The following is a 25,505-nucleotide window of genomic DNA, read 5'->3' as shown; positions in this document are numbered from 1 at the left end:
AGACGTTGCAGTACTCATATTTCACACTTATTCAACTTAAATGATAAAATTTTAGACAACAGACTTTTTGACTAAAAAAAAATAACAATACATGAGGGGCATCGAGTGAAATTTAGCGGTGAAATATTATTATCTTTTTTCAAGTAGGTTAGTTGTTAAATTCATGTATGAAAAATTGGAAAATATATTAACTGGGAAACCTTTTAACATTAACATAAACACGTTTTCCATCTGCAGGAACTTGTGATGGAACTAGTGCAGCTAGATCAGGAAAGTAAATTTAAAATTACGTCCTTTCCAATAGTCCAGAAAAGTAACGCTATTTTGCAAGTGCATTCTTCATTCTAGTAATCAAACTTCTATTTCTTCTTGATTACAGCATCAACAAACCTAATCCAAGTTTTTAATCAAGATCATTCTCTTTATTCAGCACGATTTTCGTTCATAAACACCATCAAGAGAATATTTTATTGTATACTTTGGATGTTCTTTTGTGAAAACCTCCCAAACCCGATCTTGAATTCTTATTTCTAACTTATTGCTCTTGCAAATTTTAAATTGAAAATAATCACAAAGAATTTTACAGACAGAGTCACTCAAATCCACTGTTTCACAAATCGAGTGTTAACACGTAAACTCGTTCGAGTTTACGTTTTTATGTGGCAAAAACGTGTTAACTCGGAGGTAAACTCGGTTTTTGATAACTTAATCAAAAGAGGATATCAATGTCCTTAAATGTGAAATTTATGGCTCCAATTCAGAATGCTCTTCTGATATATTAATAGAAAGATTCAAAATATCAAAAACTATGTAATCGACAGGTCAATATGTGCCCAAAATTAAAAAATCTAACAATATTTCCATTTCAACTATATAAGGTTTTTTTTTTTCTTACATGGTTGATAAACATTATATGACATACTTTTTTAATTTGTTTTTGCAAGACAATTATAAACATCAAGCAAAGAAAAAAGTGCGGTTTTCAAAACAAGTGATGGAACCTCTAATGGAGAAGAACAAGAGTAACAACAATAATAATAATCATAGAAATGTGACAAAGGCACAAAGGGTGAAGGCTGAACAAGTTTTGGTCAGGAAGAATGCTGAGAAATGTGGGTGTAAGACCAAATTAGAGGAAACTATGCCTCCTAATAGGGCTGTTTTATATAAGGGTATTATGAAATATCAGAATAAGACTCCTCATGGGAAATTTCGTTTTTGATTTTTTTTTTTTTATTAAGAAATAGAGACTATGGTTCATGTGAATATGTTTTCAAGATTTGTTGTATATTGCAAATAAATTAAAGTAGTAAAACTTATTTTTGGTTGAAGTTGATTTCAAAACTTTCTTGTCGACCTTGAAATTTCAAGAACCTTTCACAGGTTTAACCAGTTTGAGAAAAGGAGGTTGGTTTTTGCACTTTCAATTTTTTCTACTTATTTTAATATTTTGAACATTGCCATGACAATGGAAGTATATTAGGGTAAATGCGTGAATATTAGACCGATAAATTTAGTGCGTGTTTTAGTTTTGTAGTGACGAAAAGTTATTTTGACTATTTATTTTAGCTAAAAAAAATTGTTGAATGTAAAGTGGCTTATCAATTATCAATTAACATTGACATCGGTCGTTGAAGGTAAAAGTGGAAAGTTAAAACCAATTTTTTCATAAAAATGTAATCCTTTCACACTCATGAAGTATAATGTGAAAAACAACAATGTGTGATCAAGATTTCGATGAATAAATAATACACATGAGTAGTTATTAATATGAAATTGGCATAGTAGTTATTACAACTATAGTCTAAATCACGATTGCTGTATTTTTTACAAAGGTCACCATTGTTGTTTATCTCCATTGTTATCACAAACACACATTCGCTGCCTCATAAAACTGCAAAAATAGAACAATATTAGATTATGTAATTGAATAACGAAACTAATATGCAGTTTCCCTTCATTTAGTGATAGTAGTTGAATTCAACCCGGTGAAATGTAAAATGAAACTAGCTACTTTAGTACATTAATTTTATTGAAGAAGACTTTACTACATTTCAATACAATAGATTTTTAAAATTTTGATTTAGAAGAATTGAGTTTAAATTGATAATTAGACTCATTTTATGAGATGTAAATATCAAGTTGATTAGTCAATTGTTTCTATGTGTGATATTAACAGTGTTGTGTAAGTTTCTTGCTTTTATTTTCTCTTACATTCCTTGTAACTTAACTTTCTTTCTATTATATATATAATTAAATATTTTTTTAAAATATACTTACTGCATCTAAAATGTTTTCAAAAACTTTGACTCCCTTGATCCCATAGACTCCTTGATATCAATAGCACTATAGAAATCCTCAAGGTAATTCATTAGTTCCATCCTTAGCTCAAGACATGGATCAAATAGTTCCATATATGAAACCATTGTGTATTCATCAAAGCCACCAATGGTATACCTACAAAATGAATAGATAAGTTTTGTTGTATAATATTAATATTGAATAGAGAAGTTTTGTTGTATAATATTAATATAATATTGTTTTTTATTCAACTCTAGTTTGACACAATTCTTTGTATTTCTAAATTAGTTTTGAAATATGATATTTTCATATTCAAATTTTGCATATTAATAGTTTTAAAACTTTACTCCCTATTTTTCTTATTTAAGAAAAACGTTTTCTGCATATTTGGATCTTATTTTAGATATATATATATTTTTTAATTTGAAACAATATATTTCCAACCAAAATTGCAAAAGTTAAGGCATAAAGTCTTACTTCAAATAGTCAAATCCTTTGCATGCACCATTCGTATAAAGGGAACCATTGGGTTCCATTGTAGCAATTTCAAATTTCTGAAAAATATAAATGACAATAAGTTCACAATTTTGTATATGCTTTCCAAAGATATAAAATAAATTGACATTTTAGTTATTTTGTATTGTGAGAAGAAATACATGCTCTTTGTACTAGTCCCAAATGTTTGTTGGGTAGTAGGAATTGGATCATATAAAAACCATAAGCTAATATACTTTACCTTATCTACATTTGAATGCAGAGAGATCCACCTTTTATGGTCTAAATTAACTATATCAACATTTGTAAAGCAGTCAATTTCATTGGTAGTAATACCATCAACTGCACACAAAATTGTTCAAAGAGACCTTAGCCCAAATTGTTATATTTTCAATCTAATTGAAAAAAAACTGAGATATCAAACATGTCAAACCAAATACAAAAAAAATAAATAAATAAACATCACCTTTCACTTGTATTTGTGATGTGTATAAGCCAAGAGAGTTCATAGGTTGAAAATATTTGATTGCATCCTCATACTCAAATGACTGAATGGCTGTCTTCTCAATATTTGTACATTCAAACTTTTTACAATTATCTTTGACATGATGAATTTTCAATGATGATTTCATCTGGCATATATAATATAAATGTTATAAAGAGAATATGACTTTGATTTATATATAAAACATAAAGTAGTAAAGTTGAAGGTATATCAAATATTAAGGATGCCTAATGACCATGTTATCACTTGGATATTAATTTGGTTATTGTTAAGTTTAAACTGAGGTAGTATATGTTTTTTTTATTCAAATTTCAGTATAAAAATTTCAATGCAATGCAAAAGATAATTTCGACCACTTCTAGTAAAATTAAATTTTCCTAATAGTAACTAAACACATGGAATGTAACATGTGATGTACACATCAAATGATTTAAACTAATAGAAATAATCTATAAATCAAGTGATTTTATAACTTGTCCAAAAAAAGATAATTTTAATAAATTCTATAGTTTCTCATATAGTCATATATATTTTGTCAATATGTATGAAGACCATATTGACTTTCATGCATGACAACATTATACAAAAACATGTAAAATATGGTAAAACATAGTTGAAGGACGTGATTAACTTTTTTTAGTATCCACAACATATAAATTGTACCAGTTTTTGTTCTAGGTGACCATTCTTCTGGGAGTGTGTTTTCTGAAAAGCTTTCAGTTCTTCATCTTGTTGCACCGACTGAAAGAATGAATTAATGTTAGTTGAATATAAATAAGATAACTTCATGCTATTTAAAATATTTTTATTCATCACCATCAACAACCTGTATTATGGTGTATAAATTCTTGAATGAAGCACTAGAATTATTATCTTCGTTTTTGTCTAAATCTGGTGGTGCCTCTATATAACCCTTTATCTTTTTCTCATCAGAAACGCCATTTATATTGTCTAGAAATGAGAGGTCTTGGTTTTTCTTGCCAAGAGCCAATTTCAATAGTTTCTTATGTATACGGTTTTTCTCACCCTCGTTTACCTTTGTCTTAATTGGATGGGTATGCACTTGTTGAGTGTATTGATCTAAAAAAATAAGTAATATCAATTTATTTTTATCCCCATTTGAATGAGTAAAAGACACTATTTATGACTCATGTATTTTAAATGCTTCACCTTTCTTCATAGTTTCATATGATGGACAAGGTCGAACTGATCTCCATTTCGTATTATATCGCGGTACATATGTATCAGGAGCTATTGGTGTAGACGCGAGTAAATACATTAGCTTGGTTGTTTGACTACGGTCTAGTTCAAACCAAAAATGGTTATTGTCATAATAGTTCTCCGCAATTACTCGTTCAAATTTATCTTCGGACAACGGGCGACATTGAAGTCCGACACGAACTTTTACCTTAAAATATCAATAAGACAAGAGTATTAATTTTAATAAGCTTTACATGAATCATCAAGACCATCCATCATATGAATTATAGTTTGGTATGTATTTAGACAACAATTAACATATGATACCTGTGCAGGATATTGTGTTTCGTCGGAATAATCATCATTAATCCATGCATAAGGGTCTATATACATTTTTCCCTTGCTAGATGCCTCAAAAATCCCATGAAGCTTTCTATCAGTATAATTGAATAGAAACAAAGGCAACCCGGAATCAATATTCTTCACATAGGAAAAGTGTTGAGATGGTAATCCTATAAAAACAGGTAAAACCCATATTAGTTACTAATAAGTGATCAAGTAATCCCACAATCAATGAGGGGGAAATCGATGTAAAATGTCTAAAAGTGAGAGCTTCATTTGTAAAACTTTCACTATGAAGTAAGTAATTGTTGTATAAATACAACGTCAATTTTCTTTTGCAAAGTATAATTGTTTAGTTAATGTTAGTGTCATATTAAACGTGCATTTGGTTATGCAGTGATAAATATTAATTTTGACTTTATTGATTAATTTATAATTCCTCCGATCGGTGTGATATTTAAATATTTCTCTATCAGATTTATTGAATAATTGATGTATACAAATGTTTTTCTTTGAGATTTATTAAATAATTGATGTATCTAATTTTTAATATATCAAGATACATTGATCATTCAATTAAACAAAAAAAAAAAATTCCTTATAATAATTACCGGAGGAAGCACGTGGATATTTTTGATAAAGAAATTCCTTTTTATGTGTTTACATGTATGTAAATTTGAGAATTAACTCTATGTTACGACAAAAGCTAAAATAATTTGAGATTTAAATCAATTCTAAAGTTGGAAGCAAAACATAATCATTTATAGTCAAATCATGTTAGACTAACTCTTATGTAATTTTGATAGGTACAAATTAAACATAGAATCGAAAATAAGATAATAGTAATTTGGCTATTAAATATGCTACCATAAAAGCAATAAAATTCAAAGACTAACCAAAGAGTTGTTTTGATAGACATTCTTTCATTGTATTCCTTGTGCATCCAAATATGACCCCACCAAGTTGATTCTTATTCAAATTTCTACCACAAAAAGTCCTTCTCACTAGTTTTTGTGAGATAGGTTGAGTCCTTTTGACATTAAAAATTTGTGGTTTCCTTTCTATCCCCATCCTAGCACAAGAGGAGAAAACTTATTTCATTTGAGAATTTATGACAAAAAAGAGAGCACAAAGAAAAGTATAGGATATTAAAGAGTTCAATCGAATAAAAGCTAAAAACAACATATTTTAATATTCTGAACATTGGCATGACAATGGAAGCATATCGGGGTAAATGCTTGAATATTAGACCCGATAAATTTAATGTATTTGGTTCTGCATTGACGAAAAATAATTTTGAATAAATTGATTTTAGTTAAAAAAAAAATGTGTTGAATGTAAAATGACTTATATTTAGATACATTCATTTAAAAATGATTTCGACAATAAACTCATCTATATAAAATTAAGTTCATATTCAAAAACTACAAATCATAATATCAATTTGATAAGCAAAATCAATTAAAATCAACATCATTCAAACTTATAAAAACCAACTTTGGTTCTCCTATTGTTTAACCTAACCTACAATATCAATTTACATTGACATGACATCGATCCCTGAAGCATAGCAGACTTGGCACCAATTGATAAAACAAAACATTAAGAAATTTGAAATAAATAAGTTTTTTTTAAAAAAAAAAAAAAAAAAAGAACATTAAAATCCTATATTTCCTAATAAGTGACTCTCCTTGTATAGAAAGCACATGAGAATATTTTACAACGTTATCAACCACCAATTCAAGCCATGTAACATTGTACCCCTTCCAACACATGATCATAAAAATAAAATAAAAAAGAGACAAAAAAGAAAACAAGAGTAAAAAAGTATATGCATACTCCCTAAGTTTCCTAGCATACCAAAAAAAAAAAAAAAGCAATAGAAATGAGACAAAAAGAAAAATACTTGTAGACAGTTCTATTGTAGAAATAATGTTAGCAAAGGAAACCCAACACAAAGTACTAAATGTAAGGAAATAATTATATAGCACAAATTGCTCATGCTTTTTCTAAAAGTATGAAGTATCACATAATTTGTACATTTTTTTACACAACCTCATCATTTGTTCATGTGATCAGATTTTGTATGAGCTTAACAAGAAAATTTAAAAATACTCCTCTTGATGGGGAAGACATAGAAGTCACATGCAATGCCACATTATTTTTGCTCATTCATACGATTAATAACATTTTAACAATAAAAATAATATAGTTTGCATACTATATTTGCTAGACACGGATTTGTCATTTCTATGTTAAATGACTTGTCATGTTTCATAACTTATAACACAAACTATTATACATGACCTTTTTATATTAAAAAAAAATATAAAATACAACTATCAATTAAATATAAATGTCTATGGTTTAAATATAAAAAAAATGTACATATATAACCAAACGGTTAGTTTAAATGTTTAAATAGTTTCAGTTAAGAACCAATTGTTTAAGATAATTTGTGTTCAAATTTTTGCTGAAATGATTTCCTTTCTCTGAAAAGCGGAGAATTAAGAAGGAAAAAAAAAACTCATAAAAAGGATCCAACTATCATTCACTTTAAAAATTTGATATAAATCTCATAACATTTGGATCCAACTATCATTGATTCCAATGAAGAGGAAAAGAATTAAGAAAATACTAATTTTCTTTAATCTCTAAAATGAGTAATTGATTATATAATCAACTAACTAATTGATTGACTTACCAAAAAAAATAACTAACTACTTGATTAAAAATTATTATAATAAGATAATATTATGAAATATTGATCTTCTGGATGTATGCAGCAGGCAAATTGGACCTTCAAAAATTGTCAGATTACATTGCTTTGTTTATATCTTTAAAAATTAAATGTCTTTTTCCTAAGAAAAAGTATTACTTCACAAACATCAGCAATTTTGTATTGTTTGTGACTTTTATTTAGTCATTGGCAGCTAGTTTCAAACACTCCAACATGTTATCAAACTTCAAGCTTTCAAACCAAATTGTAAATTTAATTTTTAACTATTTAAAACTCAATTAGTTTTTTTTTTTGAGCAAAAAACTAAATTAGTTGGATTGGTGTGATGTTTTACCTATATGGTTTAGTTTTTTTTTGTTTATTAAATTGCCTTATTTTATTTTTCATGGGGTCGACATCCTTAATAATTGAACTTACATCATTTAAGTAATCCACAATCCTAAATTAATTAGACTATTCCAATGTTATAATCTCTGAGGTCGTATTTATAATTAGGTCGTTTTTTAATATTTTGTTGACTCGCGACTTTTTACTATAAGTGTGATTTTTAAATTTACCAATATTACATTGCTTCAATTAGAATTGAATTCATATCTCTTTAGTAATATCACATGTTCTAACTTCATGGCTGAAAATTAGTTGAGGTACTAAACCTCTATCAATAGTATCATTAAAAAATGTGATTTGTCAACTTTCGATTCTTAAAACAAAAGACAGAGAGTGTAGTAGCTATTGGTACTAATCTAGTTCAAAGAAATCAAAATTTTCGGCACAGCATCTTCATCCAAATAAAAGAATATTCAAACATATAAAAGGCCAAACTAGTCCTCAAAAATGACCTCATATAAATTGGTCTCTAGTTGAAATTTCCAACCATGTGACCAGAAGACTTCATCTTTCAATAAAAAATATTTTAATATCTACAACCCATCACTCATGTGGTTTTTAATAATGCTTAATATTATGCTAAAATTGAACACCTAGTCTTGAGAGATTTCAATAATTCCTATGAGATAATGATCATGAATTTCACTCTTATCATTGTATTATTATGCAAAGAACAATTCTATTTAATCAAGCCGGATCCAAACCTAGTCGCATAAATATATAATATAAAAATGTACTAGTCAAATTTTCAAGTCACTTGCAAAGACTGAACTTCTTTTAAAAATGGAATAAAAACTTTGATATTTTTCACTGTGTTTGGAATTTTCCTTAACTATATCATGTGTTAGGTCAAGGTTGCATGTTTCTATATATATCTCTAGTAAAAGATGCACTCACCACACCTACTCAAGGCTGCATGTTTCTATATATATCTCTATATACATCCTAAGTTTCCTAACTTCTCCTCACTATTCTCTTGTACCATTTCCATTTTTGTTCGACAAAAAGAGAAACTTTGCCCTAACAAACCCTATAGCTATGAATACTTCTCAAAATCTTTTTTTCTTCCTTCTACTTTCTTTCTACACCCTCACAATTGTCATAGGACAAGATGAGACCGGTTTTGTAAGCTCAATAAACCCTAAGTTGCTTACAAAGAAAGTAGCTGCTAGCCACTTTAGGTTCTACTGGCAAGACATAGTGGGAGGAGAAAACGCAACTTCAATTCCAATCATTCAACCACTTCCCAAATTTAACAACTCTTTCAGTGCTTTTGGTTTGGTGAGGATAATCGACAACCCTTTAACCTTGACACCAAACTTGACCTCAAAATTGTTAGGTAGAGCTCAAGGGTTTTATGCGGCTACCTCACAAACCGAGCTCGATTTTCTTATGGTTCAGAACTTTGCCTTGTTTGAAGGAAAGTATAATGGGAGTACCATTACTATCTCTGGAAGGAACGTCGCGAACGATAAGGTTAGAGAGTTGCCTGTGATCGGTGGTAGCGGAGTTTTCCGATTTGCTAAGGGATATGCTGAAGCTAGAACAATCTCTTTTGATTTCATAACTGGGGATACCGTGGTTGAATACAATGTCTATGTTACTCATCATAAATGATGATATTTTGGATTGTCAATAACTTGTGATGAGACTCAAGCTTTGCATGATTTTCATGTGGTGGTTAGGCTCATGATTTAAGCCCTTTTTATTTGTGTAACTGTGTTTGGTTTCAAGATTTGAATAAATTTTTTACTGTTTATGTTTTACTTACACATAAATTAGTCCTTGTCACGCATTGTTTTGGCAAGGAGAGGACAAGGGGAGAGAGTGAGGTTGCTTATGTCAATATATAAAATACAAATATTATAAAAGATTAATTGTTATGTACCGAAGGTATAAATAGTTTATGCACATGCATCCAAATCCAATTATATCATTTTATTATCTTTGTTTTTTTTAACGAATGATATTGTCTTATTATATTTGTTTCTAAACTTAATAATGTATACTGTCATAGTGAGATGTAATAATTGAACGTGTACATGTAAAAAGAAAATTAATTAAAAAGAAAAGGTAAAGAAAAATTAATTAAAAAGAGAAACATAGGTTCTGACTGAGTGTTAAAAAGGAAAAGAAAAATTAACTACAAAAAAGTAACATAGTTATTAAAGTGTTGAACCAGAGACTTATGCAATGTAGATAGATTCCGATTCGTACCGCTCGGCCATTTAGGCATACTTGATACCTTTATATATTATTTATTTCCATGCAGCATATATAAAAAAATAAAAAAATAAATATTTGGCCCAAATTTTGGAGGCCCAGCTCAGTATAGCTGTTTGCACCCCCTCATGGCCGGCCCTGCTCTTAACAATATTTTCACTACACGAGATTTTATAGCAAGCAAACACAACCAAAATACCAAAATTATATGTAAAACCCTAATGTCTATAGTATTTGAAGCATTGAGAATATCATGTGTGGCGTTCATATGTCCCAAGCATGATGTATCTCAATTTGTTTGTTCCATCGGCTTTAGAGATGCATATGTCCGGGTCAAATTCATCAATAACAAGCTTAAATTACCTCCAATAGATACTAACAAACTAACCATTTTTCTCCAAAAAAACAAACTAACAAGCTTCAAAAAGTCATATTCATCAATAATTGATAATTGAAGTAAATAAATAGAAATTTTTTTTCCCAATGTAACATGATTAAATTGCTTGTTTATCTTGTGTTTTGTTTAATTGTTCCAAGCATGATGTATCTCAATTTGCTTGTTTCTAAATCTTAATTTTTTTTCTGAATTTTTTAAAAATTATTTTTCAATTTTTTCAATTTTTGAAAAAAAAAACTGAATATTTTTATGATTTTTTTATTTTTTAAAATTTGTTTTTAAATATTTTAAAAATAAAATCTGATGTGAATATATTTTTTACACATGGTCAATTAAAAAAAATGAAAAAGAAAACGTCAAATCAGCGCCACGTAAGCGAATTTGCTGAGTTCGATGGGGGAGGGGTGTTTTCCGGAAAAAAAAAAGTTTTACAAAGATGCAATTCAAACCGAAAATTTTATAGGGGCGAAAACCGAAAATGACCTATATTACAGGGGTGAAAAACACTATTAACCCATGGGAGGACAAGATGTTGTTACCAAGGTTTGAGAGAATCAATATAAAACATGTTTTATTTTATCATTTTTCAATATAAATAAAATACGTGATGTTGAGAAATCCTTTTTTATGTAATATATATTTTATTTATCTCTCTATTTTTTTAGAGGGTTTTATTTATTGGTAATCAGGATATATTATCAACATAAAAAAAAAAAAAAATCAAAGATACTAGATGAGTACTTTGAAGTTGTTTTTTTTTGAACAAATCAAAATAGTACTTTGAAGTTGTGGATGGTTGAGAGAAAGTTTGAGAGTATTAAAACTATTATTAGAGGTTTTAGCTGATATTTAGTTAGTTTACAACTTATAAATTTTCTTGTAGTAAATATTGGTGGCTACACTATGGTTAATTTGTTGTTGTAAAATATACTATTGTTGATGAGTTTGACTTAAGTATCAATAGGATTTGAATCCGAAACTAGTGTTAGAGATTTAATTACGCAAGAATAAGAAAAATTTGAATATTTTATGTATTAACTCTTGAGTAATGTTGTTGTTATCTTCTTGAATTTAATTTGTAAGTTATTGTTATGAAGATTCTGAGGTTAGACTTGGCATCATGTAAGTTCAATTGGGATTTGGGTAAATGTTCTCTTTAGGCATGTTGTCTTGGTATTGTTTGTAGTTACTAAATGGTTGTAGAATATTATCAAACTTATTAGAAAATTTATTTAGTGTAGAGTTGATTCATTTGAGAGATTGTTGAATTATTCTAGTGTTGTTATAATGACTATTTTATGACTTTGATGTTGTAGGAAATTACTCTTGTTAAAGAGATTTTCTTGTTTACAATAATACTTTAGGTGTGTTTTAATAATTTCTTGGTTTTATCCAGAAGTCCTAGCTCAACTGGCAAAATGCCGAAATTGCTAGGCCGGATGCCATGACCGGGGTTCGAACCCCGGTGCCTCCACTTGTGTGTGTAAGTTTTATAATGGCTTTGCCATTTCGTCTATCTACCAAAAAAAAAAAAATTCTTGGTTTTTATTTGTCTTTTGTATAACTCTTAATGGTTTTTTAATTGTCCGTTGAATGATACTATTTCTGGTTGATGTAATTTTGTTTTACTCTTTTTTGCTTTAAGGTATCAATGAAGATGATGAAAAAGACGGCGTAGATGATGAATTTCAAGAGGACAACATAGATGATGTATGACATTTAATTTGGGAAAGGAGACTTCTTTCCCACCATGGGAAAGTATTTTTTTGAACATTAAATCAAATATAGACCGTAATATTATCATAGACACTCACATAATATTTTATTCACTCTTCTCCATATCTCTCTCAATCACCACTTAGAGCAACCTACTTAACCCATTTAACAACATTCAATCCATGGAAGAAACCAAACAAACTCCTCCTCTTTCCTCCCTGGACATTCAATTCATGCAATCAACAACAAGATCTAGTTGTTTAATAGTACTTACCAGAAGCGGTTTCGGAGGTGGAGGAGAAAGGGCCACGAGCATCGGCGGAAGAGGCAGATACTGATGCCTCCGGTAACCTAACATCGGTGGAAGTATCAGTTGACTTCATGCCGAGAAAATCATGGAGGAAGTGTTGGGTCCCACTGATGTTGTTGTTGTGTTGAGACTGTGAGTGTGAGTGAACCATTCTCAGAACCGCCATTGATTACCCATCTCACTCTACCGCTTTGAAGCACGCGAGAGAGAGAGAGAGAGAGAGAGAGAGAGAGAGAGAGAGAGAGAGAGAGAGAGAGAGAGAGAGAGAGAGAGAGAGAGAGAGAGAGAGAGAGAGAGAGATCTTGTTGTTGATTGCAGTAATTGAATGTCTAGGGAGGGAAGAGGAGGAGTGAGAGAGATACGGAAGAGTGAATAAAATATTATGGTGAGTGTCTATGATAACATTATGGTCTATATTTGATCTAATGGTCAAAAAAATACTTTCCCATGGTGGGAAAAAAGTCTCCTTTCCCAAATTAAATGCCACTTAGATGATGTTTAATTTTAAAACATGTATTTTGTTATGCTTGTACTTGATATCAAATGTTAGACAATTTTTTTTTTTTTTGGTCAAGTAGCCTAGTGGCTAGAACTCACACAATTTAATTGTGGAGAAGTGGAGTGTCCGGGGTTCGAACCCCGGCTCCTGCATATAATATGCAATATCCCTACCAACTGAGCTAAGCTCACGGGGATCTAATGTAACTGATTATGATGTTTTTCTAATGTAGGTACTCATGTATCAAGAATGAATATTTTAACTCAAGTTTATTATAACATTACTTTTGTTTAAATTCAATTTTGTGGATGTCTTTATTATAACATTACTTTTGTGGATGTCTTTATTAATTTTGTACTTATGTACTCATCTAGTATCTTTGATTTTTTTTTTATGTTGATAATATATCCTGATTACCAATAAATAAAACCCTCTAAAAAAATAGAGAAGTAAATAAAATATAAATTACATAAAAAAGGATTTCTCGACATCACATATTTTATTTATATTGAAAAATGATAAAATAAAACATCTGATTTTATATTGATTCTCTCAAACCTTGGTAACAACACCTTGTCCTCCCATTTTATTTTAGAGAAAGTTTGTTTCAAACCTTGGTAACAATGTCAGATTTTTTTCAACTCTATAAGATGAAGATGGATATGAAATGGAAGAAAAACTTGTTATGTTTATAGCTTGGAATCTAATGATGCTTCACAAAATCATGAGAAAAGAAACTATCCATTCTAACAAAATAAGTTAGTTTTACAGATTATTAGTACCATTAAAAAAAAAAAAAAGAAGATTGGTTTTATCGAAATCAGATAAAAAAAAAAAAAAAAACAAAAAAGTACCATTAACACACATTTTAAACTCTTTTACTATGTAAGAGACTCTTGGATCAAGAGCTAAGAGCATGTATGTGAGAAAAATGCCAAAGTCGCTCAAGGAGTAGTCACATGGATTCACCAAACCAGTTAGGATAATTATCTTCACCTTAGTCTTTATTTGCCATTTGTCAATAAATTCCCTTCTAAGAAAATACTTGTAACGATTGGTGAATGATAAACAAAAAATTGTTCAGTTTGTTACCTTCTAAGTTCCTCCTCTTACTCTTCCGGAGCCATCCCCAAACTAGAATTGAATTTATCTAACATCTAAACTCTTAAAATTACATTAATCCAGTTATTTGGTTAATTGAACTTGTATCTTTCAAGTAACATGCGTTTGTAAATTAGGTTCTGCACTTTTTATGGAAAAATTAATGAGGTTTGTTATTTAAACAATATTTTTTGAGACAATTTATGATATCAAAGATATTATAAAATGTAGTTATTAAGACAAAAACTAAAACAGTATAGTTAACAGAAAACACAAAGTGAATATGAAAAAAAATCAATTGTTTTAAAAGTTGTCACAAAACAAAATGATTATACAAATATTATTTCTCAAAATTAATTAAACCATGCTCGTGTATTATTATATTCTGGTTGTTAGAAGTTTTTTCCCTCCCTCAAAAAAAAAAAAAAGAAGTTTTTATCAATCAATATTTAAGGAAATGAAAGTTATCGTACTGCATTGTACTTCAATCTAATCATGAAGAATATTCAAACATAATGAACGACTGGTCATCACAATGACATTAAATATATATAAAATATGTAGTTTTTCTTGTGGAAATTTTCTAACCATGTGACCAAGAACAAGTCATCTTGGAAATAAAAATTTCTCTCACAAAAAATATATCTCTCACTAAAATTACTAACTTTAGTTTCCATTTTATCAGTGTTGTATACAAAAATGTTACAATTTAATCAGGATTCAATTTTTTTTGAATGATTAGGATTCAAATCTAGTATCTTAAAATATTAAATCTTATATTTATCCTCGTATGCAATTAACAAAATTACATATTAGCAGAAAAAAAAAATTACAACTTGGTCTTAGAAAAAAAAATTCAGCGATTTGCTTAATCCGTAAAATAAAAACCGATTCTCTTAGGAAAAAATCAAATCTTGTTAAATAAGAAATAAATTAGACAGTTCGCCAAAATAAAATAATTTAAACAATTAGACTCAATAAAATATAGATTATCCCTTTAAAAAAATTAAATAAATACTTAGTCCCTCTAAAAAAAAAGTAAATATAGATTAGTCAAAGTTTGATCAAGTCACTTGGAAATAAAATACTGAACTTCTAGAGAATTGGAATAAAAAAATATTGATATCTTTGTCCTATAGTAACTTCAGTTAACTACAACTACATTCAAGGTTGTATATGGTTCTATATATATGTCATACAAAAGATGAACACACCACAACTACTCATTTAATTACATCTCTTAACTTCTTATAACATTCTCTAACTTTCCACTTTTGTTGGAGTAAAAGAGAAAAATTAATATGGCTATAGGTGCTTTCAAAATCATCTTCTTCCTTCTCCTCTCTTGTTACACCCTCACAATCGTCACAGCACAAGATGAGACCGGTTTCGTGGGCTCAATAGATCCTAAATTGTTCAGAAGGAGACAAAACGTTAGCCACTTTAGATTCTATTGGCATGACGTAGTCAGCGGAGACAACGCCACCGCGATCGAAATTATTCCACCTCTTCCGAAGTTTAACACAACTAACTTCGGTGAGGTGAAAGTCATAGACAACGCTTTAACCTCGGGACCTCAATTAAGCTCAAAATTGGTTGGAAGGGCTCAAGGGATATATTCCTATACCTCACAAACTGAGCTTAATTTTCTTATGATAATGAATTTTGCATTATTTGAAGGGAAATATAATGGAAGCACAATTACTATCTTGGGAAGAAATGATGCATATGAAAAGGTTAGAGAAATGCCTGTGATTGGTGGAAGTGGGCTTTTTAGATTTGCTAAGGGATATGCTGAACTTACTACTTACTTTTTGAATACCACTACAGGAGATGCTACATCTGAGTACAATATTTATGTTTCTCATTATGTTTAATTGATGATATACTTTTTTGGATTGTAAGAGATACATATTTTTTGCTTTTTGTGATTGATTGTGTTGATGTTTCTTAGTTTCCTATCATGTAGCATCACTCACTTGTTGTGATGATGTTCATCTTTGCTTGTGGGGGGTTAAGCTCCTGAACTTAACCCTTGTTTATTTGTGTGTATTTGTGATTATACCATTATTTGAATAAAAATTGATACTATTAGAAAAAATATTTTATTTACACCTAAATTACTATATTTCTGGCATACTTTTCTTTTTGGGAAGAAACAGCGAAAGTGAAGATAGTGAGGATGTGTTGTTTGTATAAAATATAAATATAAATATAAATGTTATAAATCTCTTAATTGAAGAGTTTGTAAGTTTTTTTTTCTTCTTTTGGTAATTGTGCGATTTTGGACCTCCTCTTTTTTTGAGCGATTTTGCACCCCATCTTTTGCCAATTGTGTTTTGTTCAAAATCATCATTAAAAGATGGGAAAGATGGAAAAAGATGGGGTGCAAAATCGGTCCAAAAAGGAGAGGGTGTGTAAAATCGCACAATTGGCAAAAAATAGGGGAAAAAAATATAATTGACGTCTCCATGAGAAGCATGAAGAGAAAGTTCGAGGAACTCATGAGTGTCAACTTGCTGGCTCCTTCCAACCACAGAGGAAGGCCACGTTTGGAATTCTATGATTCGGAACTTCCTGGTGGAGCTTCAAATTCAGCCATTCCTTTACTCGTGCGACATCGATGGCCAATGCAGACATCCGACGAGTCCTAATTGACACAGGGGCTTCAACGGCCATTCCTTTACACCAGCCTGATCAAAATTCTTCAACTGACGGAGAAAAACCTTTCTCCCTACGTTGGAAATGAACTCTACGGCTTCAACGGGTCATCTACCCAGCCATGGGGATACATAGAGCTACTGGTCACCTTCAGCGAAAAGGAGGCCAAGAAAACAATAAAGGTATCATTTCTGGTGATCGACTGCCCTTCTCTCTACAATTGCATTATAGGGAGAACCGAGCTTGCACAACTAGGGGCTGTATGTTCAACCGGTCATCTGAAGTTGAAATACCATGCGAAAAATGGCATCATTGCCTCTCTCAACGGAGACATCGAAGCTGCAAAAAGATGTTTCCTCCAGGCTAACAAAACCCATAACTCGGTTTCCTAATCCAGCAAACCTGCTGAAGATAAAGGGAAAGCTGCTGCGAGCACTGTGGATGCCAATTTGGTCGAACTTGATCCCAAGTTCATTAAGGAAGACCTTAAGGAACAAAAATGGGAAAAGAAGGATCCGCTCAATGCGAAACTTCTTAGACATATTCCTGTCGGTGAATTCGAGCTGGTCCCTTTCGGAGACGACCCCTCGAAAAACTTCAAGATCGGCAAGGATCTTCCTGAACTTGTCAGAGCACAGCTGGTCGCCTACCTGAGGGAGAACGCCGACCTATTCGCTTGGAGCGCGGCCGATATGCCCATAATTGACCCTAGCGTCGCTTGTCACCAGCTGACAGTAGATCCCGGAGTTAGCGCTATAGCCCAGCGACGCAGAAAGCAGTCTCCTGAAAAATCAGAGGCTGCAGATAAAGCTGTAAAAGACCTCCTAGAGGAAAATTTTATTTCAGAGGCCAAATACACTACCTGGCTCTCCAATGTTGTACTTGTCAATAAATCTAATGGAAAATGACGTATGTGCGTTGACTATACCGATCTTAATAGGGCCTGCCCTAAAGACGCATATCCTCTTCCTAACATCGATAAACTCGTAGATAATTCCTCCGGCTTTAAACTTTTATCCTTCATGGACGCCTATTTTGGGTACAATCAGATACCTATGGATGAAGAAGATAAAATGAAAATTGTAACACCTCGTTTTCCCAACATAAAAATTTCGCATAAATAATCAGAGTTTTTCAACATAAACGGAATGTCACATTCTTTTCTTAAAATCATAAACTGAATAAATAACTATTTATCCTTTAAAATTCAAATACAAGATCTTTAATACTTCGCACCGGAATTTATTTCAATAACTAAAACAGTGTTTGGCACGAAGGCCTCTTCATAAATGTCGCATAAAAATCCAATCTAAAAACATAGTCATAAATCTTCAAAAACAATACGTAAGGAATAGAAAAGCAATAACAAAGTTCCCATCCCGTTACGTATCAGAGCACCTAAGACACATGAGAAGGAAAGCTCACACGACATCAACTATTCTTGGTTACCTGTTAGTTACCCATGGTGGGCAAACAGAAGGGGTGAGATTTCACAAACAATAATATTAAGCATATAATTCATCAATTACATTTAACAACATAAGCATCATCAATCATATTTAACAACTCATAGACAACATCATGTAATCATCATAATATTCATCATAGATAATAATATATCACAATTCACTTCTTTAATAGTTCATATAAAGAATCACAGCTTTAAACAATTTCATGATTTAACAACTTAACAACTCGACAACTTGATAACTTGACAACTTAACCTCTTGACTATGCAACTTAATCTTCTAATCATGCATGTGGTACCAATCTTTGAGCGTAAATAGGCTCCAGGGCATCAAGCCCTCAACTTTATTTGAGCGTAAAAAGGCTCCCAGGGCATCAAGCCCTCAACTTAATTGAGCAAAGGCTCCAGGGCATCAAGCCCCCAACAATGAAATGCTAATGCATGGACTCGACCTCTTAACATCTTAAATCGACAACCTCTTAAATAATCCAATAATTTGGAACTTCATCATCTTAATCAACTTAGACCGACTCATGCAGCTTAGTTAAATAACAACAGCAACACAACAGTAAACAAAAACAGCATGACATAATAATATCAAATGCAAGTCAACAACGTCTCAATTATTCACATATAATTCAAGTAATGCATATACAATTATATCACAGTATAACAACATCAATTTATAATCAACATCTTAAAACATCATATATACATATAACACTTCATCAATCATGGACAATATCGTATTCACAACATATACATTCATATACTAATTCATCAATCATATTCAATTATTCACTGTGACCTACGTGCAGTAATTTGACTATAACTCTAGTTCTATAAATCCTTTTGAAGTCAAACCAACGGGATTAGAAAGCTAACATTTATACCTACAACTTTCGTGTTTACACCTAAGACCAATTCTGTACCAATCAATACCAGTTTTCATTTCAAATTTGGACAAAGTTGTGTTGAAATTCATAAAAATTCACTAAGACCTCCTTGGAGTATTTTAATCATAACTCCTAAACCAAAACTCATTTTTACGCCACACCAAATCCATTGGAAAGCTAACAAAATTATCTACAACTTTCATGTTTACACCAAAGGCTAATTCAAAACAGAAACGTGTGAAAAAGACGCAAGAACATGAAAGAGGACATGCTGTCAGAGAGCAACTCGGGAAAAACACACTTTTCACCCCAAAATCCCAATTTTAACTTCTCTATGCCCAAATTTGATCCCAAAGTTTGTCTAAACATTTATATACATCAAAAGAGACTCAAAACCATATAAAACTTTACCCAAAATATTATTTTAGAAAATCATCAAATAATCACTTTTAACCCTAATTCCCAAAATTCTCAAAAACTAAAACCTACAACATGTTAAATCTAATTTTCAGAATCAATGACTTAAGATTATTGAATGTTAGTCCCACCCTTACCTTATAGATGAAAATCGCAGCACTCCTAGGTCTTCCCCCTCCTCTCGGCTTTTTCTCCCTTTTCTCCAAAATTGATCGTACGTTGTGTTTTTTCTAAACTAGGTTTCTCCTATTTATAACCCTTTTTTCTATTTTATCTTATTTCTCTTTCTCCCCAAAAACTCTCTAAAATCTCATAACAAACTCTCAACTCAATCTTATTTCTATTTTCAAATCTTAATCTATTAAATAACAACATAAGACACGTAATAAATCACATAATCAAATAAATATATTTTAAACTCTTCTTAATAAATTTTAGACTCAATTAAATAATTAAATAAATCTAATAATTCAAAGAGGGCGTTACAAAAATAACCTTCATGACCGAGTCAGGGAACTATTACTACAACGTAATGCCCTTTGGTCAGCGAAACGTGGGGGCTACTTATCAACGAATGATGAACATAATCTATGACAAGACACTTCTGGGTGACATCCTCGAGGTTTACATGGACGACATGATCGTAAAATCCCAACAAGAGGTGGATCATGCCGCCCATCTCAGGAGAGTATTCGAACAAACTCGGAAGTACAACTTGCGGCTTAACCCAAAAAAATGCACCTTCGGAGTCCAAGCGGGTAAATTCCTCGGGTTCTACCTAACAGAAAGAGGAATTGAGGCGAACCTAGATAAGTGCCGTGCATTTACTGAGCTCTCGACACCCCACTCTAAGAAGTGCATCCAAACGCTCAACGCGATGTTGACTGCCCTCTCGAGATTCGTGGCTAAATCCGCTCAACACGCTCTTCCTTTCTTCAAACTCTTGAGGAAAGAAACGAAGTTCGATTGGACGGACGAGTGCGAGAACGCCCTGAAATGTCTCAAAGAAACCCTCTCTGCACCGCCAGTGCTCTCGCGACCCGATCAAGGTGAAGTATTGTACCTATACCTTTTTGTTTCCTCTAACGCGGTAAGCATCGTCCTCATCAGAAAATGACGGAGGGACATAAACCAGTCTTCTTCACCAGCAAGGCGTTTCTAGGAACTGTAACAAGGTACCAAAGAATCGAGAAGGTAGCTCTCGCTCTCCTCACAACGGCCCGAAGATTAAGGCAATATTTTTTGGCACAAACGGTGGTGGTCCGGACGGACCAACCCATCAGACAAATCTTGGGCCGCCCTAACGTAGCCGGCCGGATGATGAAGTGGTCACTCGAGCTATCAGAGTTCGATATACACTACGAATCTAGAAAGGCGCTCAAGGCACAAGTATTTGCCGACTTCCTCACCGAAATGACTTTCCCGACGGAGGACAACACAGAAGAATGGACCAAAGAAGGTGTCGCCTGTTTAGCATTTACCGAAGGAGGTGTCAAGAACAATTCTGAAAGAAAAGCGCAAAACAATCACTCTCATTGATTATCAGACACAAAGAAAGCATAAGTGTCGCCTCATTACCGCCGAAAGAGCAAGCTATGAAAAATACTTGGGTGGGCAGTGGTTCAATTTCTGCAGAGAGCGTGTGATGGAAGAAGGTGGTAAGCTCATCTTTGATCTGGAAAATTCACCGAAAAACTTCCACGTTCGAGTTGTTCCAAAGTAGATCTTTGCTGCTGAACTATTTAAACTTCTACTATTTTGGCGTATCGCTTTGGACTGTAATCGTAAATTATCTTGACTTTGGGATGCCATTTGTTCTTTTCATTTTGTCTGATGTAGATGTAAATATTGGCAAAAATTCCTTTTTGGTTAGTCTATGATTCTTGCAATCTCTTTTATAAACCTAACTATTATGTAACGTTAATCTGCACATTGTTGGTTCCTTCATTGGTTCCAGTTAGTATCATGTTAATTATAATGTTGTTTTCCTAATCTCTTGAACAAAATAAAACATGCTCTTTTCCTATAGCAAATTTTTATAATGCTTTGGTAAATGTTTTAGAAATGTACATATAGCTGAGATTTGTGTAATATGCTTGCTTGATTTTCACATTTATGAACAACAACAATTTCTTAGAAAGATGCAGCTATTTCCCTTAATTTGCTCATTTCTCCTTTATAACAAAGTGTTTTTTTTTTTTTTTTAAAATACAGTAAAAGTGATTTATTTAGAATATCCAAGTTTGTGCAATATTTATTAATTTGTTCATTTTTTCTTAGGAACAATTTTTTTACAAGATACGTTATTCAACCCTTGCGAAGCACGGGTTTGTAACTAGTATCAAAATGTAATTTGCCAACATCAAACCAAAAATATTAAAGAATTTGCTGCCATTACACATTCCCAAAAATATTAAGTTTTTTGTGTGTTAACCCTCCAGCTCCTAAGCGCTCTAGTAATCCCGAGTTTGACAGGAAGTAAGTAATTTTTGACAAAATTTTGTTCCACTTTGAAATCAAACTTAGATTTTCTCTCCGATCCAATGCTCTGTGAAAGTTTGAAAGTGTAAGGTGAATGACATAGATTCCTGCAATATCCTGAGGCAAGAGTATAATCTGACATAGTTTGAAAGTTTGACAAAATTTTGTTCCACTTTTTTTAGTTTTTTCTGGACTCATTGTAAGAAGGTTTTTATTCAACAATGCTTATTTTCATTCTGTTTCTATTTTGATTTTACAGAAAAAGGATTTGCGACTGTTAATTCCCAACATTCCACAAAAAAATGTAACGTGTGAGGCCTCATATTCATATAAGTTCTAAATTTTCTTCAATTTCAATAAATGCAGCAACACAACATGATGTTCTTGTTAGCTTTCGAGGCAAAGACATCCGCGAGGATTTTCTTAATCATTTGATTGAGACTTCTCGACGAAAGGTGTAACGTCTGTTTTGATTTATTTAATTATTTAATTGAGTCTAGAAATTATTAAGAAGAGTTTAGAATATATTATATGATTTATTAGGTGACTTATTATATTATTTAATAGAATAAGATTTGAAAATAAAATAATATTAAGTTTAGGGGTTCTTATGAGATTTTAGAGAGTTTTGGGGGAGAAAGAGAAATAAGATAAAATAGAAAAAAAGATTATAAATAGGAGAAACCTAGTTTAGAAAAATAGAACGTAAGCAATTTTGGAGAAAAGGGAGAAAAGCCAAGAGAAGGGAGAAACACCTAGAGAGTTGCGATTTCATTCTATAAGGTAAGGGTGAGACTAGCATTCAATTCTATTAATCTATATAATTCTGATGATTTTATTTAACAAGTGTAGGATTGGTTTTAAAGAGTTTAGGGTTATATTGAATTTAATTGTTGAAAGAGTAGGTAAACCATTGAATTAACGTAAGTGGGGAGTTTCATTCATCATAAGGGTTGTGTACGCGTGTGGGTAGTGAAGGTTTTTTTTAATCTTTCGTTGTTTTAATTCTCACGATGAATTTTTGTTATATTGTGTTCTCCTGTGTTTGTTGTGATTATATGTTTATATTCATATTATATTTCGGTGGCTTCATTATATATTCATCGATTCCCAATTAGAAGTTAAGTATAACATGTATAATCACTTACTGTTCATATATGATAGTGTGATCGATGGCTTTATACTTATTACTAGAGATATATACAAATCCTTATTGATGCCTATATATGTTTTCATTCTTCTTATGCATATTTATAAATCAGTGTAATGAATAAGCACAGTACTACAATGATTTTTAATTCAAAACTATCTGTTAATCTCCTAAATTGTGAAACAATATCCGATGCATGACTTGCTGTTCAATTTGTTATTTAAAATTCTATTGAGAATAGTTCAGTATAATTGTATTTCATTTGTTGCTCTTTTGTATCTACCGTGATATTAGCCACTAGTTTTAGATTAGAGGATTCAAGAGGGGAACATGATTTTTCTAAATAAAATCATTGATAGTGCTACTTTTGAAGAAATAAAACAGTAACGTGATAATTTATTTTCTTTTGAACATGTTTGTTGAGCCAGCCATCTTAATTGAATAAGACGAGAATAACTAATTTAATTAGCTATTTTAATTGGCTTAAATAATTATGTTGTTATATTGTGATATAATTGTATATGCATTAATTGAATTATATGTGAATAATTGAGACGATGATTGACTTGCATTTGATATTATTATGTCATGCTGTTTTTGTATACTCATGTGTCGTTGTTGTTATTTAACCAAGCTGCATGAGTCAGTCTAAGTTGATTAAGATGAAGTTCCAAATTATTGGATTATACAAGAGTTTGTCAATTTAAGATGTTTAAGAGATCGAGTCCATGCATTAGCATTTTAAAGTTGAGGGCTTGATGCCCTGGGAGCCTATTTACGCTCTACTACGTTGGGGGCTTGATGCCCTGGATTGGTACCACATGCATATAAAAGGTCTAAGTTGCATAGTCAATGTCATACCCCAAATTTTGACCTAAGGTTCCACTGACACACGTCTCCGAACTCGGGCCAGACCCACATCTCAGTGAAAAATTCGGCAGGGAGGTATTTTGAAATACCTCATAAAATTCCGAATCGGGCCCTCTTCTCTCAGTCTTTAATTATTTATTTCCATCTTTTATTTTTTTTATTATTTATTTATTTATTTTAGTTTAAAATTCTGATTTTAATTTTAGTCCAAGATTAGATTAAATTTCCTTTTATTTATTTATTTATTTTATTTAAAACCAAAAATGTAGATATTATCCTTTTATTATTAATTTTCTTTTTAATTAAAATTCCAAAATTGTCCAAAGTCCCAAAAATGTCCATGAGTCCCAAGAACAGTCCAGGTTCATGCGTAACAAACCACAAACCATCACCCACATCCTCATCCAGTCTGTTACGCGCCTATCTCCGTCTCAATCTCCTAAAATCTGCAATTTTTGTAACAAATCCGTAGCCTCAAGCCACACTATAAATATACACCTGCAATCACACACAAAGGGACAGCAAAAAAGCCAAAACAACACGACGGGAGCCGAAATTCATAGAGGGAGAGAACCAAGAGCGGCCGAAATTCAACCAAAAGCCAGTGCAATTCAACATCAAACCAGAAGCCATCACGAGCCTCAATCATCAAAACCAATTTCCAGTCCCACCGTACCAAGAGAAACATACAATATCAGAAACCAATCAGCCAGTCACACGACACCATAAACCTGCAAAAATCACAGCAACACAACACACAGCCGTGATAACCATTACACAAATCATCAACAACCAATACACCATCATTCCAAACCGAATGCAACACGTCCAGAACCTCAAACCAAACAAACAGATCCCATTACAGAAGACATTTAGATCTAGGACTTTATATGTTGTTTTTGTTTGTCTTGTTTTGAATATAGGAAAAATCAAGAAAAAGAAGCCGGAGACACACAGGAGCCAGACGGACACAAAAGGCCATTCAAGCCACAAGTCGACTACAGCAACAACAGATTCGTCGCCGTTACAAACGACAACAAGCAACCGGATTCGTTCCAGAAAAATCAAAGGTAGTTTTCTTTCTTTTATTTTAGATCTAGAAGTCTAAGTCTGGTGTTTGGAAATTTTAAGGCTAGAAACGAATAGAGAGTGGAAAGAGGGTTTGAAAACCGAAAAAATAATTAAAAAAAGAGGAATTTGAGTGTCCGGCGTGGCGGCGCCACCGCGGTTGGCCGGCGAGCCACCGCTCCGGAAGAAACCTAACCACCCTCCTCGCCGGAGAAGAAGAAGTTAGAGAGAGGAGAGAGTTTATGAGATAGAGAGAGAAAGACAAGAGGGAAATGAGA

General features: G+C 31.8%; 3 protein-coding genes across 3 annotated transcripts; 2 read left to right on the top strand and 1 right to left on the bottom strand.

Moving 5' to 3' along the window:
- Positions 1-1,706: 1,706 nt before the first annotated feature.
- LOC11414516 (uncharacterized) lies at positions 1,707-6,088 on the bottom strand. The gene is made up of 10 exons (XM_003604456.4): positions 5,740-6,088; positions 4,829-5,013; positions 4,472-4,709; positions 4,128-4,381; positions 3,965-4,042; positions 3,263-3,428; positions 3,038-3,138; positions 2,779-2,855; positions 2,281-2,457; positions 1,707-1,894 (listed from the first exon to the last, which is right to left on the bottom strand). The coding sequence occupies exons 1-9, from the start codon at positions 5,912-5,914 to the stop codon at positions 2,286-2,288; spliced, it is 1,446 nt and encodes a 481-aa protein (XP_003604504.3). The 5' UTR covers positions 5,915-6,088; the 3' UTR covers positions 1,707-1,894; positions 2,281-2,285.
- Positions 6,089-8,774: 2,686 nt separating this feature from the next.
- On the top strand, positions 8,775-9,870 carry LOC11413046 (dirigent protein 19; the record flags this gene model as incomplete). Its single annotated transcript, XM_003604457.4, has 1 exon — positions 8,775-9,870. A coding segment is annotated over one exon (813 nt), but the record flags the coding sequence as incomplete, so codon positions are not given.
- Positions 9,871-15,418: 5,548 nt separating this feature from the next.
- On the top strand, positions 15,419-16,328 carry LOC25491440 (dirigent protein 22). Its single transcript, XM_013599351.3, has one exon. The coding sequence runs from the start codon at positions 15,518-15,520 to the stop codon at positions 16,091-16,093; it is 576 nt and encodes a 191-aa protein (XP_013454805.1). The 5' UTR covers positions 15,419-15,517; the 3' UTR covers positions 16,094-16,328.
- Positions 16,329-25,505: the final 9,177 nt, after the last annotated feature.

This window comes from Medicago truncatula, chromosome 4, assembly GCF_003473485.1.
Source record: "Medicago truncatula cultivar Jemalong A17 chromosome 4, MtrunA17r5.0-ANR, whole genome shotgun sequence".
NCBI classification, from domain to species: domain Eukaryota; kingdom Viridiplantae; phylum Streptophyta; class Magnoliopsida; order Fabales; family Fabaceae; genus Medicago; species Medicago truncatula.
The sequence above is the reverse complement of the archived record's forward strand: the minus strand, read 5'-3'. Positions and strand labels throughout refer to the sequence as shown.

What these genes read in the sequence shown, in the direction of transcription:
- LOC11414516 (XM_003604456.4), bottom strand. Translation starts at nt 5,914, where the DNA reads ATGGGGATAGAAAGGAAACCACAAATTTTTAATGTCAAAAGGACTCAA. An exon ending in AAACACAATATCCTGCACAG is followed by an intron (nt 4,710 to 4,828) that starts GTATCATATGTT and finishes TGATATTTTAAG; the next exon opens with GTAAAAGTTCGTGTCGGACT. An exon ending in ATATGAAACTATGAAGAAAG is followed by an intron (nt 4,382 to 4,471) that starts GTGAAGCATTTA and finishes TTATTTTTTTAG; the next exon opens with ATCAATACACTCAACAAGTG.
- LOC25491440 (XM_013599351.3), top strand. Translation starts at nt 15,518, where the DNA reads ATGGCTATAGGTGCTTTCAAAATCATCTTCTTCCTTCTCCTCTCTTGT.